Here is an 18,553-nt window from a genome sequence, read left to right on the forward strand (position 1 = left end):
TAGCTCTTCCTGGGCACAGTTTTGCATTCCTATGGGGAGGAGGCACCTGGGCAGCCTGGGTGAGGCTGCTCACAAGGGCTGAGGCCTCCTTCTGCTGCCTGCTGGAGGCAAGGGAATGCATTTTGTGTAACCCTTTCCCCCCTTAAAGCACTGCTCCTGTGTAGAATCACAGAATCATTATGGTTGAAAAAGATGATCTAAGCTGACCATCAACCCATCACCACCACACCCACTAAGCTTTCAGTGCCACGTTTCTTCAACACCTGCAGGGACAGTGACTCCAGCACCTCCCTGAGCAGCCTGTGCCAACACCTCACCACTCTTTCAGAGAATAAACTTTTCTGAATATCCAATGTGAATCTCCCGTGGCTCGACTTGAGGCCGTTCCCTCTCTCACTTGGCACATGCCAAGTGCTCCTGAACTGCTGTAGTTTTCAGCCCAGCTGACAAGGAGTTGGAGCCATCCTGGATGGAGGGGAAACTGAGGTGTTCTCAATGGCTGCAGTGACACTGCTTCAGAGCAGCACACCCAGACTGGCTGATGACACCTCAAAGCTGCCAGGGTGACCTTTTTGGTCCACTTTCACAACTGAGTTGGGGACTCAGGCTACTCATCAGGCACCAGATTGCATCCTAGGAGGAGAGAGAGCACGGGAAAGACTGCAGAACTGGACTTCACGGGGCTTAAAACGTAGCAAACAAAGGACAAAGTTTAAAAATTTGCAAAAGGGTTCATGAAAATCATTTACCATCTTCATCCACCGAAGCAGCGAAGCAAGTTTGATTGCCCAACTGAAGTAGTCTAACTCTGTACCAACTATTTGTGTTAATCCGTTTATTTACGAGAAGCAACTGAGAAAAATAAACTTGTATTTTTTGCCAAAGCTTCTCTGCCGATAGCACTATTACTCTCCTCTATCCCACTGCTTTCATTCCCCTCGCTGCTACACAACGGAGAGGCAAAAGGTGGGAGGGGATGGAGGGGTTGACACCACTGCTCTCAGTGGATCCCTTCGGTGGTAAACGCGCTCAGCTCGAAGGGACGCTCATGAGTGCAAAGTCATAGGATAACGCACGCTTCTCCTCCGCACAAGCCGGGAGCCCCCGCCCCGCTCTCGGCGGCTTTCAGCCCAAGTCGAGCCTTCTGACGGCGACGGCGGGACGCGGAAGGTCCGCCGCTCACCCTGCGCTGCCCATCCAGCGGAGCTGGGAGTGCGGAGCTCGCGGAGCTCCCGGACCCTCCGACCGCACGCTCTCCCGCACGGAGTCGCGCTCCGCGGGCGGTGCCGCCAGGTGCGCCCGCCCAGGCACGGCCCCGGGGGGGCGGCCGCGGCACCTCGCCCCACCCCGCCGCGCCGGGAGCTCACCGCCCCCGGCTGAAGTCCGGTACCGCCGCTCCGTGCCGTGCCGGGGGTGCCGTCACTCGGCGCTTCCAGCATGCTCCTAAGATGGCGGTAGCGGCGGCGGGCGGCGGCGGCGGGGGCGGCCGGGCGCAGCGCAGCGGCTGGCTGGAAGTTTTGGTGCGGGAGCGCTGGCACAAAGTGCTGGCCAACTTGGGCGGCGAGGCGCTGGTGCTGAGCGGAGAGGAGCGCCCCGACGGCGCGGCCCACAACGGGCTGGGAAGCGATGGGGCGGCGTGCCGCGGAGCCGAGGGCGGCGGCGGGGGCTCGGCGGTGCGCACCGCCTTCACCGACCCCCCCGAGCAGGTGCCCGAAGCCGTCTCCAACAAGAAGCGCTGCGTGAAGGTGCTGAAGCAGGAGCTGGGCGGGTTGGGCATCAGCATCAAGGGAGGCAAGGAGAACAAGATGCCCATCCTCATCAGCAAGATCTTCAAGGGGCTGGCGGCCGACCAGACCCAGGCCCTCTACGTGGGCGATGCCATCCTGGCCGTCAACGGCACCGACCTGCGGGATGCCACCCACGACGAGGCGGTGCAGGCACTCAAGCGGGCCGGCAAGGAGGTGCTGCTGGAAGGTACGGGGCTGCCGGCGGAGGGGGGTGCGGGACCGCTCCGTGCGCCTCGCTCCGGTCGCCCTTTCGGTAGGGAACCCCGACGGCGCGGGGACGGAGCCTCACGGATGGCACCGCGCGGCTGTCGGGGCTCCGCAGAGCGGCCAGAGTCGGGGCTCTGCCGTCCGATGCGCGACCAAACTGCGGAGCCCCGACAGTCGGCGGCTGAACCGGGCCTTGGCGGGGGGAGTGGGCTCTGAGGAAGCTGTTGGTACCTCCTGACACAGAAACCATCCCCACAAATGTTTTGTGTCTGGGAATGACTGAGTTTGGTAAGAAGCAGCTTTAGAAACGGAGTCTGGAGCATGGTGTGTATATGTGTTGTATGGGAGTTGTCCATGAAACAACTGTTGGCAAGGGCTGAGCAGAGGCAGAATAACTCCCCAGGACACCATGCTCATAAGGAGGGAGGCAATCATGGACGTGCAGTCCTTGTGTTCTTCCCGGGATTTGTGTGGTTGCTGGACCTGAGAGAATGAACAGCTTGAGCAGTGCCCTTGGCATATGTTTGATAAAGTGATTGCACCTTAGCCCAGAAGTTCATTTAACCAGAGGTCATTGGCATTTTTAGTGTGCTACTGTGCCATCCCCATGCCTTCCTCCAAGCCCTGGGTGCCCCTACCTTGGTATCCCAGCAGCGCATTAGGTAACCTTCAAACACAGTTCTTCACATGTCTCTTTTATGTTCTAAGAAGCAGAGGAAGTGCTGCTGCCAGTTCAGGGATACACATGAGCATCAGCTGCAAACAACTGACTGTGGCACAAAGTTATGGGAAAAGCTTTAAGAAGTGGTTCTGTGCAGTAAAGGTGGGGGAGGTGAGAAAATTTAATCTGTGGTTTTGGCTGCTGAGAAACTGCTCAGTGCCATCCACACTGCAGTGAAACCTGTGCGGGGATTGCTGTGAGGCTTTAACAAGCTGAGGGCCACCACGTGCCCTGTGCTCCCATGACCAAACCATGTCTCCTCCCTGTTAACTGCATGCAAAGATTCCTGTGAAGTCCTAATGTAAACTCACTGAGGTCTGAATGGAGCGGTGATGTCGGAATTGTGCCACTGGTTTGTTTGCACAGTGCGGGGCTCCCGGGGTGCAGGCCAGCAGCAGCTGACCTGTGCTGTGATCTAATGAGGAGCGCACAGCACGCTGCCTGTGGAAACAGCACCTGACTGTGCTGCTGCTGCATAAGCCTGCTAAAAAACTCTGAGTTGTTCCTGGTAGGAGCACACTTGAAGCTGTTTGAGCAGGGACGACTCCTCTTTGCTCCATTGGCCTCTGCAGCTGTTTTCTTGCATTTCTTTGCTCCGTGGAGGTGTAGGCTGATGTGCTTCAGTGCTTGTTCCCGCAGTGGAATTTGTAAGTTGTAAACTGAGAGTCTCTTTCAGTAGTCCTCCCTTTAGATGTTTAAAATACTCCAGTGCTGAAAGCAGTATTTGTCTTGGTTTTCTTCTGCAGTTTTAGCAGAATATCTAAATACAGGATTGTCTCCGGCGTGTCCCCAGGAGGTGCTGCTCTGTGCAGCTAGGGTTGGACTCAGTGATCTGTAGGGGTCCCTTCCAATTTAGGATTCTGTGAACCTCTGCTTGAGTGGCTTGTGTAAGCCAAGGATTCAGTTTCCCACTTCAGAGACCTTTCTCCAGTAGCACAGCCTAAAATGGTCTTTTTACTATAAAGGGAAGGAATAGCCAGAAGATTTTTTCCCCTTTGAAGTACGGGAGGGAAGAGCGTTGCTTTTCCTCACCTCCCAGACAAGAGGAACGTGCTGCTTCCCGACTTCTTGGAAAGCTGTGCATTACAAGGAGCACCCTGAGCTGGGGTGAATCCCTGCACAGTTCCTCTCTGGGCTGTTGCTCTGGTTAGCAGGGCACTGCCATTGTGTATTACCAAAATATAACATGCATGTTTTCAAGGAGATTCAGAGGCTTGTGTCTCACAGAGCAGAAAAGCTGACTTGGGCTTAAAGAATTTGAAAAGGCACCATGAGGTGCTACACATGAGGGACAGATGTTAGGGTGTGAGGGGGAGATTGCAGTGTTACCCAAGGTGTTGTGATCTCCAGGAAAGGGTTTATGGGTTTTGTGCATGCTGAAGTGGTCAGCTCTGAGGCTGTGGCTCAGCGCACCCGACGTCATGGCTTTGCATCCTTCTAAAACTGCTTGCTCAGTGAAACGAGGTATTTACCAGCTCAGCACTAAACTGTCCTCTCTCTTGCATTCCTGGGGTGGGGGGGAGGTTACAGGAGCAGAAATCCCTCAGCAGTCCCTCGGGGGAGAGGCAGGGCTGGCACTGGGCTAGGTGATAGGGCAGTGCTTGGTGACAATATGCGTGTCCCTTTTGTGGCATTGTCCTTCTTACTGGTGTGGCTGAGGTGTCTTGCAGGCAGGTAGGACTTGGTAAGCGGAAGGGTAATAATGCAGGAGGCAGCACGGCCTCAGGAGTTGCTGGGAGGCAGAAGGTTCAAGAGGTGATGAGGATGGACTTCTGCTCTAAGAAACACTGCTTTCTCCTCATCTGCAGGGATGGACCTCTTCTACCCCCAGGGTTTAATTTCCTGCTGGCCTCCCAGAACAGCCCAAGTTCAGAGTGGAGACAGGGCAGCTCATGCAGCCCCAGCTGTGATTTTGGATGTTCAGTCTGTGAGAGATGTTTGTAGCATTCGGGAGCATAAAGAATTTTTCTACATGAGAGACCAAGCAGCCTTCTTGTATGCTGGATGTTGTTTGCAGGCATGGAAGGCAGCTTAAATTATCACAGCAGCTCCTGTTTGAACATATGATTTCCCTACGGTTCTGTTAAATTGGGTCTTCTTAAATAAGCACTTTGGAAAATCAAGCATCCCCTCTTATGCCGTATGAAGCATGTTACACTCAAGTGAGTCTCAAGGTGCAAAAGGTGTTTCTTTTTTATCAAAGCATCCTAGATGAGAGCAGTCCCTTGGCATGCTCAGGAACCAGGCAGGTTGTGCTTTACTTATATTCTCTATGTGTTTTGTGGAAAAAAGTTATATATATATATATATATATATATATATATATATAAATCAGTGAACCTGTGCTAATGTCAGACAGGATCCCCTTGGCCTTCATGATGTATTTGGATGTGGAGGAAAAAAGATGTTTTATTTTTGCTAGGTGGCTTCAGGATATACTTTGTAAGTAGAATCACTTCCAAACTCATTGAAAGCATTCAGACAGGGTTTTGATGGTGGTGGTGGCAGGTATGCAGCAGGAGAAGGAGCATCTTACTGATGTTGCAAAGCTTTTCACTGGTTTTAAGCAATTCTCAATTAAACAAGTATAATCACAAGGTAGTGGCTACAGCTCCCTTGAGATGAGGCTCTTGCAGCCTCTATTGGTTTGCAGAAATCTCCCACAGAGCCGCAGCCACCAGTGTACTGAGTTCCAGCATATGGGCAGTAGACCATAGTTACTTTTTACAACCCTTTGGGAGGAAATCCACAGCTTTAAAGCAGAACAGGCGTGGTGTGCTCTGCACTGCAGTAACACGTGCTGTTTTCCAAGCAGTATTTCTGTAAGAATTGTAGCAGTTCTCCCCTTTGGAAATGTTTTGTGGTTGATAAAAAGTGATTCCAATAGCCTGAATGACTTGTGTGTTGACAAAGTGCAAAGTAGGCATGGGCGGCATGTTAGTTGTGTTTGTCTATCTATATTTTCATGCTTCTTTCAGTGAAGTACCGGCAGCAGGAGATTTAGGGGAGCTAAAACACATCATTTATCCAAGAAAATGTGTCCCTTGCAAGTACAGAGGGAAAATGAGGTGCAGGACGCTTAGCAAGTGCCCACCTCACACAACTGCTCACCACAATCACGGCTGTAAATCTCAATGACTGCAAATCGTATGCATAGTTACTCCTTACAGTTCCAGTAAATGTATGGAGAAAACTCTTTTTTTTTTTTTTTTTTTTTTTTTTTTAATGTTGTTGTTGTTCCAGCAAAGATGCAGTTAGGGAAATGCTTTGCACTTAGAGGCCATATCATATTTCATAGACCATGTAGTTGCCCTCGGCATGCATCTGCTTGAAAGTGAAATTGAAAGGTAAAGGAGAAGGTAATCTCATTCTCAACAATAGCTGATCTGAGCAGTCTCTGCAAATCTCAGTTTGGATTGCTTTGGCTGCCTGCAGCCGATGGGGAAGCTTGAGTGGGAGCACTCGATGTGTCTTCCATTGATTAGATTAGATTACAGGCTAATTTAGCAGTCCAGACACTCTGTATCACCTTTCACAGATAAGAATCAGTACATCCTCTTTGCAGTAAATCTGCTTCAAGCCCTCTTTCTCTGTTACTGTAAAGAAAATAAGGCAGCTGTGGATTTATTTGGGCTGGGGGCAAGGTTCTCCCACACCCAGCATCTTGGGAATAAGTCTTTTTTAGAGCTTAGGACTGTTTCCTTTAAGGTTGCTCGGAAGATTAAATACATCTGGGGATTCGGGATTCAATTGCACATACAGAGCCCAGGTACCTGTTAAGCACTGTAAGGAAAAAAAGAAGCCAAAAACAGGTTCTAAAATCCTAGCAGTAATATCTCTGTGGAAAATTAAACTGAAAACTTTGTCTTCTGTAAAGAATCTTTACACCATTGGACAGAATGAAATTAAAAGGTGAAAGCTTTCACTATAGTTAATGGAAGAATGTTTGCTCCTTAATATTGCCGTGGTACAATTTTTGCTGGAGGTCATTCCCAGCTTCCCAGAAGCATAGGTAATGGTGGGTTACCATGAATAGTGCTGTTCTCGTCCCTGTCCAAACACATGTGGATGGGAAGCACCCACTCCACATGCATTCCCATAATTCAAACTAGAATTTGCCTTTGGGACAGCCCAATGGAGGCTCCATTGCTGTGCAGTTTTACATGGCGTACTTTGTAGCATGATGACAAGTGCTGATCCCAACAGGCTGGTAGTTTTTCAGACACAGGTTTGGAATATATATATATGTATATATATATATATATATATATGCATATTTTAATTTATTAATCTTACTGTTTTAAAACCCATGGTGTGAAGCATCTCCTATAACTTATCTGTAAATTGGATTTTAATTATAACATTGATTTGTGTGTGTCAGAGTTCATAACCACTGGGGAGTTTATCTATTCTGTATCTGTTCCAGTGGTCACTTACTTCCGTGATGTAAGAACAGGTTATTTCCATTCAATTCTTCTAATTTAGATTTCTGATCATAGGATTATTTTGCACTTTATTCTGCAAAATTATGTTTCCATGGCTACTTGTTAGAATGGTACAGCTACTTCAGTAGAAGGGAAATTGGAGGAAACACTAGTTCAAGAGAGCAATAGTATATGTAAATGAAGAAAATGATGTGGGAACAAAGGTGTCCGGGTTATGTACAGGATACTGGCTTTTTAAGTCTGAAATAGTTCTTCAGGCCTTTCAGAAAAATAGGTGGTGAAGAATGCATGGTAGCTGTGATTTATGGGGACATAGAAAGTCTTTAAATTAGATTATCATTTTACAGGCTGCAAAAGGGTTTGTGAGTAGCCTACTTAACACTGTGGTGCTGGCCTGGATATGGTGGGTGGAGATGAGTTAGATTCATCTCTAACCACCTCCCAACCTCCCTGTTACTCTCAACACAGCAGCTTTAGCTGGTGTGAAATGAGCTTTGCTCTTTTTGCTTGGTTTTGTTACCACTCCAAACTTTGAACTGTGCCGAACAGAAAGAAATCCTGCTGTCAGCATAAGCTGTGTCTGGGCAAAGGGTCTTTACCAGTACATCTGTTTTTAACAGCAACTGGAGAAACACAGAGTTGTGGTGGATTGGATACAGCTAGCGTAACAGGAATAAGCTGCCTGTTTTGTAGGGATGGGAAGAAATGCCAGGGAGTGGCAGGGTTCAGGATGTTCCTTGAGGAGCATCACTACAAGATGACATGCAAACATGTTAGCAGTGATGTTTCATTTGGGCTAGGGAGGCTTGTGAGAAACTACAAGAGATGTAGAGACTGGAAAGTGCTGCATGTCACGTGCTGCATGTTGGAAGTGGTGTGTCAGCCTTCTTCATAGAATCACAGACCCATAGAATGGGTTGAAAGGGACCTCAAAGCTCATCCAGTTTCAATCCTCCTGCGATGTGCAGGGTTGCCAACCACCAGACCAGGCTGCCCAGAGCCACATCCTGCCTGGCCTTGAATGCCTCCAGGGATGGGGCATCCACAACCTCCTTGGGTAACCTGTTCCAGTGTGTCACCACATGCTCTTAAATAGATTGCTGTCAGTTACTGTTTTGCAGGATCAAGAAAACTGTTCTATGAGGCTTGGTCTCCCTGCTTTAAAGTTAGATAACACATCTCTTGGCCTCTGTGCTGGGCACTTTTTTTAAGAAGGTGAATTCACTGCAATTACAGCCATCCAGCATCCTACGAAGTCTGAGAGTCCTGCAGCGCTGAGTAATGAAGTACAGCACAAAAGTCTGCTTGCAGGAGCAGTTGGGAAAGGATGGAGTAGGTCTGTGCACCATCCACTCAGCTACCAAAGTGTACTTTCCCCCAGAGCATAAGTTATCAAACTTGCTTACAAAAAGGTTTAATCAACTGTGAATAATCCTTTCAATACCTTCACTGCTAGCTGCTGCCTTGCTGTTGGGTTAGGTTTGCTCCTTCATCTAAATTAAATTGAGGGACATAATTTCTGAATAACTATTTGGCAGACGTGAATTTCTGACTGCTGCTACTGTACACTTCTGTTGTGGTCTGGCTTTAATTTTGTCTGTCTAGAACATGAACCGCTGAACTGGTTATGGCTCTCACTGTGCGCATGCTAAGGGCACAACTCAGTAGGTCACTGCCAAAGTAGCACATCTGTATTGTAGCAATTGGGGGAAAATGGAGTTCCTAATTGTAAGGAAATGAGCCAGAACGGTAGATGTGGAGAAACTGTCTCTGATTAGAAATGATTAACATACGGCACACTCCTTCTGAAAATGTTATGCAGTTTTTTTGCTGAAAAGCTGGAAGTCATGCTTGTTGGCACAGCTCTAAAAGTCATTGAAAATACGGCTTCAGCGATGTTTATTTCCTCACTGTTCAGGGATGTTTTGGTTAAGAACTTCAGATGCAATCGAGGAGTAGATCTGCTCCAGACATCACACACGTGAGTAATGTACGTGTGGAAAGCTTCTGTTCATTTTAACGGCATAAATTAGGAAAAATTAGTGAAATTAGTGCTATGGCATTAAGTATCTGAGAGGCAGGATCCTTTTTCCCAGTGTCAGAAAGTTACAAACGTGTATTTACATAAATCATGAAAACAAATTTAAAAAAAAAAAACAAAAAAACCCCCAAAACCCAGTATTGGTATATACATCCCCTTCTAGCAAAATAGGCACAACTTGGCTGATTTCTTCCAATAGAATTATACGATCTCCTGTGACTGCTTGTTGGCGTCCTGTACTCTTACAGGGAAGTACAGCCATTAGTTACACTTTATGCTGTTTGCCATAGGCGAATTTTGACAGTGTAATAACAATTCTGGCTTTTAACATTATCGAGTAGCTGTGAGAGAGTATTGAAAGATATACCATAGAAACAGTGTATCTCCTCTGCTGTCTGACAACAGTTATTTCAGTAATATCTGTTTCCAGGATGACTTACTGTTCTGACATTGTTTTTGCTCAAGTTCTGCAAGGGGGGAAAGAGACAGCTGCATGAACGTAAAGATGCTGGAGTGTTTTAGTGTTATTCAGAGTGTGGCTTATGAGGTTGCTTATAAGCTGATAGTTTTAGCTCAGACAGTAAGAGTTTATCTGTTTATCCCAGAGTTTAGGATTTAGTCAGTTCAAAACTGCCTGGCAGAAGGGCTGAGCCCTCGGTGAAGCTGGCAGGAAGATGGCAGACAACACGAATGGCCCTCCTAGCAGCTTCCTGTTGGTCTTGCTCTTGCTGGGCAGGTGCTGGCAGGAGCCAGCAGGAGCCTTCTGTCACTGACTTGAAGCCAAAGGAGGGATTTAATTATTGGATGTTCAGGAGTGTTTTCCAGGAATGAGATTGAGTAGAATTTGCCTTCAGTGCTTGCTGCTTAAATTATTATTATTATTTTTTTTTTAATTTTCCCTCTATACCTTTACAGTTTGTTGGGGATGCTTTGGACATAAAAAGGAGGATTTCTAACTTAGCATTATTTGCTAAAGAGTGTAGTATCTCTCTGCCCCTTTTGGCCTCTTTGTCCTGTCTTAGGCAGCGGAAGAATATCCTGTTGCATGACATCCATCAGCAATGCATGGCTGGGATAGAGGTGTCTTAACAGAAACATCAGGATTCTTGTAGGAATTCTTGTTGGCACTGGAACAGGCTCCCAAGGGCAGTGGTCACACCCTCAAGCTGATGGAGTTCAGGAAGTGTTTGGACACTGCCTTTAGTCATTGATCTAATTTTTAAATACTCATGTATAAACTCAAGGAATTAGACTCAGTGATGCTTGTGGGTTGCTTCCAACTTGGACCATTCTATGGTTCTGTGATCATGTGATTGTATGCAATTGTGGCCAGTGTGGCTGTACCCTCTTTAGGCTGACAAGGTTTTGCAGTGGCTGGAAGAGGTGATGTTATCTCTATGGTGTGAGGATGGCATGGCAGGCTGTCCTGATTCTGTGCTGCATGTAGTGCACCATTGGAAAGTGTCTTTCATAGCAAGAGACATGGATGCTTGCAAGATTCATTGAACAAACTGAAAAAGATATAGTTAATGAAAGGGAAAGGATGCGAGCGTCAAGCTGGAAAGAATCAGATGATGACAGCAAGCTCTTTGTGAAAAGCTCCAGGTGTTATTACTATGATTTGCCTAAATTAAGCCCATTTAGAAATTAGATACTGCTAAACAACCTGTCAAAGTATTCATGTAGCACAAATTCTTCAGACAGCTGAGAAAGTCCTGAGCAAGCTGGTGGGGAGAGACAGGAGCAGCACAGAAATCTTCCAACAAACCTCTTGATGCTACAGATGCTGCCTCTGCTGATCCCAGGGTGTTTGGTGCCCTTCTCTTCTCAGCAGTAGCTGTCAGGTTGCAAGCTGCTGCCAAGATGCTTATAGACAGGGCTCTTGTCTAGCCTTGGGAAGGAAATCTGTATTCCTGCCTTTATAAAGGTTAAAAAAGCTTAGAGTAACTTCAGTCTTTATATTTGTGGAATGCTGGATAAGTGTCCAGCCAAAAAGGCAATAAAAGAAAACAGTGTTTTAATTCAGGAAGAGTGCAAGTGAAAGCAGCTAGTTTTAAGAAGTTCCCATTCAATTCAGTGAGCGGCTGTCTGTATAAATAAACCAGACGTATGTGATCTACGAGGGCAGGTCATAAAGAAAACATTGCAGTAACAAACTGGTGGAATTTCCACTTAATGCATTAAAATCAACCCTGAAAGGCTCCATTAAAGAAAGCCATAAATTGAGGTTTTGAGAGATGGCTTATAAAATATCCCTGGAACTGAAAATGATCCTCCATCAGTTTTATGTTTTCCTTTCACTGTGCTATATCTATTTTAATAAACATGTGGGATAGAGTAGTAAAAGAGCAGCACTTTGTCTGTGAAGCCTTGAGAAAATAAATAGTGTGTCTAGGCATATTATAAATTTCACCCTATAAAAATAAACTTAAATTGATTTTGGGATTTGCTTGTGTAAGGACTGCTTTGGTAGGACCACACTTTGTTGATCTTATTTTATATATATTGAAGTTTTCTGCTGGGCATACATTGAAATGTTAGTGTTAAATATGTTAGCTTTCATTCAGGTGCTGCCAGAGCTTTCTGTGTGTGTGCATAAATAGTATTAAAACCTTAGAAGGGTTTCGAGGTTCACTCTCTTAAGAAAGTGTTGAGGAACAAATAACTTTTCATTTCTGAGGGACAGAAGGGAGGGTTGTCTTGAAAAGAATACACTGGCTTCTGCAGGAGTCTATATGATGGTTTGACTTGAAATGGCATTTTATATTTAAAAAGAAAACGATTTGCTTCAAAAGGTTAACGTGGACTTGTTATTAAAAACTTTTCAAACTAGAACTTTCTGAGTGCAGTAGCAGAAAATTACCGGTGTATATCTCCTCCTGGAAAATCTCTGCAACCATGTCATGTTTATCAAAAGGAAATTTTCATGACTAAAAAGTTTTGACTGACTCAGTGCAGTATTTAGATACGCTCTTCTCCTAACTCGCTTTGTTCTTTTTCTATCAATACACACACTGTAGAAAGTGGATAAGGCTTTATATTTGGTACGAGCCAAGACAGGTAGTCTTCTAGTGGAGAAGTCACCAGTGATGTATTACACAAATTCCTGTAATGCATTTATGTTTGATCTTTTCAATTACTCATAGTTATGGGGGTGTGCTGCTTTATTTCTGTGAAGCTCATGGTAGAAACCTTGAATACAGAGGGAAATGAAGAAGAAGAAACCTTTCAAGTCTCTAAAATGTGCCTTAAATAGATATTCCAGATGTAACTTTAATAATATCTTAATGCAACTGTAAATTAAATTAGACTTTCACTGCAGGTACACCGCCTTTTTAGCTCTTGTTCTGCTGAAGAAAGTGTGGAGCTGCATATGAATGCGTGTATGAATGAATCAAGAAGTGTTAATGAGAACTTAAAGGATGAGAAATGAATTCTGTGGGGGAATTCGAGATGCATTATTCTGTTTATTTACTCTTTGTGTTGTTTTTGTTTGTTTGCCTGTTGCTGGTTAAAGAATGCTTTTAAATGTAGCTGTTTAGCTCTAGAGCTGACCTAGGCAGAGCTATTAGCTCAATCACCAGTACTGAGTGGGCACAAGCTGTAATTGTACATACACATGCAGTGTATACCATGAGTGTGCTTGCATGCTATACGTGCATTTGTTCATATGCAGTGCAGAATTTGTTTCTTATTAATGCTATGCAGATTAACTTAATTGTTCTATGAGAAAATAAATTTGTCTTGACTATAAATATGCTTTCTGTGTAGCTAAAAGAGGTGCTTGCAAGTGGTTTGGGTGAGGCCATGTGCAATGGTGTGGCCTTCCCAGTGCGCTCGATCCACACTGCCCCTCCACCACCTGTCCAGCTGCTTCTTCCTCCCACCCCACTCCACAAAACCCAATGAATAAAGGTGTTGTGAAACAGACTCGGCAGTCACAGTCACTTTGTGTTATAATAGTTCATTAAACAATACTCTGGGATGCAGTGTGCATCAAGACTTGAACCTTTCTGTCTATCTTCTCCCTGTCCCTACATCATAACGCTGATTTTTCTGGGCATCATTCACCTTTTTTCTGTCTTCCAATGGCATCATTTACGATATGAGGCAGCAGCTGTAAAAGTTTGATGCTTATCAGCCTGATTATGCAGGAAAATCTGCAGTTGTAGCTGGACTAGTAATTGCATAAAGAAAATGTTAGCTTGCTGGCTGCTCGGTGTACCTGAACACTGGCAGATTCCTGCTGGGCTGAGGGCTGTGTCCAGGCAGATTCCTGATGGCCTGGCGGGCAGCCAGGTTTGATGATTTTCTTTATCTCAGAAGATATGCAAAATTGCAACTGCAGTTTAAAGAGTGATTGAAAGGTGACAGAAGTGGTAAAGTAACTGACACTACATAAACTACAGCGTGCTGTGTTTTGTGTCTGAGGTCTTGAGAGTGTGGGTTAGCTCAGGAGATCTCCACACCTGGAAATGCACGTCTGTGCACTATGGCTGCACTGTGTCCCTCTCTCTCTTCACCCCCAATCTCATAAACCACTTTGATTTCGATGACCTTTGCAAAGACTAAATGTCTGATCTGTTTTCAATGGAGATAGGATTGGGTAAGGCTAGGCAAGAGGAGGACCCATGGTTCTGTATTCCAGTTACTGTGGGCATGAGAGTGCTGATTAAGCCAAATAAAGCTGTTGCTGTTGAGCCTGTGAAAGTTCAAGGTGAAAAGAAGAAGTGTGAACATTTTTATTAGCATTCCTTCTTCTGAACATATGCCACACCAAAACAAGCAAGTAAATGGTACAGTAGCCAAAGAGAGAAGTACTGTTCTGCAGATCGTAGCATTTTCCACTGGAAAAAATGTAGGCCTGCTTAATTTCTTTTTAAAGAGTGGTAGTGTCAAATATAGCAATTAAACTCCAGTTTACACATTTGAGATTTGGATGAGCACTTCATGTAAGTGCTCTCAAAGCACAACGTATAAAAATGATTATGCTTTATATGGGCAGTTACTGGGGAGATGGGATGTCTCATGCATTTTCCCCATTTTTTCCCCCTTCGGCTCCATCCTGCACAGTGGCTGGAGCCAGGCAGGAGGCCCACAGCCAAGTCTGCAACAGAGTGGGCTTTGTGTCCCGAGCACAAACACCCCTCTTCTTTCCAAGGGAATGGGCAAAAGGGGGTCTGACCCAGAACCACCGGCTGTTTGTGGCTTGTCTGTCAGCGAGTGCAAGACAAGTGCCTTCTCTGTGTCAATGCTAAAACCAGCCATCCTGCAGGCAGTTGAACAGTTGAGCTTTATTTGACCAAGTTTAACATCGGCCATAGAGGATTTCAGCTGCATCACAGGACTGCTCAAGGAGCTTCACATGCTGGTTTTCCATTCTTCTTCTTAATTCACAATTTTTACCAAGCATGGTGTAGTTTGTAGCATTTCCTATCATCAGCAATAGAGAATCAAGAAGTTTTGGGGCTTTTGCAGTATTGCTGGTGTGGCTTGTTATACCTTTACCTGAATTCCTCATGAGAAGAGGAGAGGACATTCATAAGCCATTGCCATTCAGAGCACCGGTCAGCAGCTCTGCGTCACCTGGCACTGCCTGTCCTCACCCTTCAGCCTGGTACCAGCTACCAAGATTAGCTGGCCTTAAGCTATCTGTAACAAAGCATACAGTGTTTCTATTGCTAGTCCACTCTTCATTCAAAGCCCATTCTTTTTGTTCTCCTCTAATTCACTTGTTGGAGAGTGTTCTTTGCTGCTTCTCTCTGCTTGTGGGATGGGCTTCGGAAAATAAAGCCAGGTAAGACCTCTTTTGAGGCCTGGTTAGATGTCATGTTGGCTTCTGGGTCGTAGTTTTTGACTTCCATGCTGTAGAGGGGACAACAGAGGGGAAATACGCTCATAAAATGGTGAGGTACAAAGTCCCAATGTGTTCTTCTTTTTTAAGTTCTTGAGTAACTTTGCAACGTGCTAACAGGGAGTGTACTTTAACAGGGAAGAAAAGCTAGAGGCTATACAAAATGAAATTTTAATCTAGGCTTCCGTCAAGCTGTAAAAAGGCATTTGACTTCATTTTGAGGGATTATATGCAAGATGTGGGCTTTTTTCTTAAAGAAGCATCGTCAAACTGATTTGGGATTTTTGTTGAAAGAAGATATATATATATATATATATATTCGTTTTTAAAAGAAATATATCCTTTTTAAAGAAATATATATATGATATATATGATATAAGAGATGCCGCTCTGCCTCCTCACCAGCTACAGGGAGACTGGATGGGCTGCCAGTGTCATCTTGTAGGTGATTAATGTCAGATGACACAGATCTCTGTAATGTTTTTGAAGCTTTTTTCTTTGTAACCTGTTCTTTATTTCTCAGTTCTCACTTGGTTACATCTCTAGGCTGGAATTTTGAAGGAATCAAAGAATTGGTGCAGAGCGGAATGTGGCCTCCAGAGCAAAAAATGCTGTGTATCTTTGCTGAAAGTACTATAGAGAGGGATATGTTCTGTTGGAGAATATTAGCGTGTAATTGCGTTCTGTGTTGGTCTTGGCCAAAATGCTTGCATAAGAATAGCCCATCCCTGTGGTGCAGTGCACATCTTCATAGCTGCCCTAATTTCACTGCATGCGATGCCATGCCAGAAGCAGATTTTTTTTACATGATGTGGGCTAATGGAATGCTCCAAAAAAGATGTCATCTCTAGTGCTTGTTTTTGTCAGAGTTGGAGCTTGCAGAGCAGACTCACAAGCTGGCAAAAGGGAGCAGAGGACTCCAGCACAAGGCAGAAGTGCTGAGGCTGGAGGAGGAATGCAGGGAGATGAGCTGTCTTCAGCGATGAAACCATGAAAGTCCAGCTTGAGCTGAGAGGGACTTTCCTGCCCTCCTCCTGGCCTTGGTGGCTCATTCCTGCCCCTACTGCTCAGCTTTGACAATTGCTCTTTTTGGGCCAGGTCTCCAGGCTGGTCTGCATGCATGGCAACAGCGTCAGGGAAAGCTTGAGTCACTTCAGGTCCTTTTTAGAGGACAAATAGTGTTCCACGTCTGTGTAAAGCTATTGTGAAATTGCACTCATCATACTGAGGCTTGTCTTGTCATTGCCAACATGTAATGAACGAAATCTGGGCCCAGAAAAATCGACTTCAGACACTTGGTAATGGAGCTGGGCCAGTATCTCTCTTAGTATTGCAATTTGTGCTACTGTTAAATAACCCCCCCCCCCCCCCCCCTCCCCTTTTTTTTTTTTTTTTGGAAGATTCTATACTTCTATGTGATGGTCTCAAATTTCCAGTGTTAACTGTGTCACCTGCAAGTTAAAGTGTGCTTCTCATCTGCTTTGTATTCTGCATATAACCTCTTTTATATAACTGTGTATTGCTGCAAAAAGGATTGATATAAGTCTTTCATATAGGATGTGTCCTGGATTGTGTATGGGAGTGGGAAATGATGCAGAGGTTAAAATTGTCTATCCTGAGCACAGGTTGGGTTGATTTGCCAGCAGAAGACGTGATGTTTCAGTTGAAGAGAAGGACAAAAGACAGAAGACTGGATCCCCAGCTGCCCTGGACAGGAAAAGGGGCAGACGATCTTGTGCCCAGGAGCAAAGCATTGATGTGCTTGAGACTGGAACTGGCATGTTGAAGTGCTGATGCTGATCTGGATTAAGGGAGAAGGGGATCTGAAGTGCAGCAACTTGTGTACACCTTGCTCAAGGAATAAATGCATTTTAATCACAAATGACCGTATATACAAATAATCCCTTAGTTCTTGTGCTTACTATCCATGCATAGACACGTCTTAGAAGCCTTAAGTTCACTATGTTCCTGAGCACGCTAAATTTGGTGTGTACTGAGCAGTGGAAAAGTGAGACTCGTGATTTTTGTGAGGCGTGCATATATCTTGGATCTAGATGACTTGTTTTCTTCTAACCTGGCCAGTTCTTATTTGCTCTGCCTTGAGGCCATTTAATTACACTAACTTTCCTACCTGTTTCACAGAGCAATAGCTGTTTGATGAGCTTTCTGTGCTCTGAAACCTTTCCAAATGCTCTAACATATTTTAAGATTTAAAAAAAAATATTTTTGTCCCTGTCCTACTAGTACCAATTGTATTCTTTTTATCTGCTTCTTATCTCTTCAGTTGTTTATGACTCTTCCCTTCCTTCCTTAAGACAGTCCAACCTACATGAGCTAGTTCCTTGCAGCTTAACCATATTTTACTCTTGTCCAACTTATTAATTAATCTCACAGACCTACCCCAAATACCAGGTGTTTGAATGGGATCTGATATAGAGAGTCAAGCCAACAATAATTTGGAGCTGTTGCACTCTTGTTTGCAGCAGGCCATGCATTCCCAACCTCTCCCTTCCATGAATACCAGAGCTTTTGCAGTCAAGCAGGCAGTTGGTTCATGCAACTGGAAAAAAGTATGTTTTCTTGTTATTTTTATCAGCAGCGTGAAAAAAGTTTCCCTACCTGAGCTTCTCTTTGCGTCCCTTTGCTGGCTCCTGCTCCTCTCATTCTGCTGTGTCAGTCTGTAGTCAATTACTGAACAGCACCTGCCTGAGTTAATACAAGGTTGTCCAGTTCGTATGATCCTTTCTGTTTTTTCTCCTTCAATATAGCGGCAAAAACACAGCCAAGGAGGTGGCAAACTTCCTTCACAGGTAGATCTGGGAGGCTGGACGAGCATTTCTTAAACCTTCTGTATTAGCAGAGTTATTAAAACTGCAGACAAGTTGTCTTCAGCTTGCAGTCTGAATGCATGGCTTGTGATAAGTTGCTGAGCCCATCACTTTGGAGGGAGGAAGCACACTTAGTATTACATTTTGCTGTTGTGTGGGACTTTTTTTCTTTCCCTTTAATTTGAGTATTTTAGCATAGTAACATTTTCAATTCTGGGAAAGTATGAGAAATGGGAACCGTGTATCTGAAATAGTGACTAACTCTTTAACCTTGGTCATTTAAAACAGAAATGACTAAGCAACCTAGTGTAGGGAACCTGCTTTGGCAGGGGGGTTGGTCTCAATGATCTCTGGAGGTCCCTTCCAACCCCTGTGATTCTGTGAAAGAGCACCAGAACAAGGTACTTTGACTGTGACTGTGGAATGCCTTGCTGGCAACAGCTCGGATGGCATTTCACCACCAGCTCCTGGTCCAGGTGAACTGGTCAAACTGAGACACCTCACGTGTTCCCTTCCACGCTATATTTTTATGGTTTGTGAGAAACGTGCTCAAAAACTTCTCACACATAAGGGGACCGAATTGCATCATCCCCTTTCAGAATGAGAAAATCTTTAGGAACATGTGGATATGAAGCAGGTGAATGGTGGCACTGTGTCACAGTTTACTTTA

The 18,553-nt window shown here is 45.1% G+C and overlaps 1 protein-coding gene across 1 annotated transcript in view; it reads left to right on the forward strand.

The window, feature by feature from the left end:
- The first annotated feature begins 1,064 nt into the window (after nucleotides 1–1,064).
- Nucleotides 1,065–18,553, forward strand: part of SNTB1 (syntrophin beta 1) — a 108,068-nt gene continuing 90,579 nt past the window's right edge. Inside the window, exon 1 of the mRNA XM_015856228.3 lies at nucleotides 1,065–1,974. Within this exon, the coding sequence (XP_015711714.2) occupies nucleotides 1,449–1,974 (526 nt within the window). The 5' untranslated portion in view covers nucleotides 1,065–1,448. The remainder of the gene's footprint in view (nucleotides 1,975–18,553) is intronic.

This window comes from Coturnix japonica, chromosome 2 (assembly GCF_054131305.1).
Source record: "Coturnix japonica strain WE chromosome 2, WE-NBRP24, whole genome shotgun sequence".
In the NCBI taxonomy this organism is placed as follows: domain Eukaryota; kingdom Metazoa; phylum Chordata; class Aves; order Galliformes; family Phasianidae; genus Coturnix; species Coturnix japonica.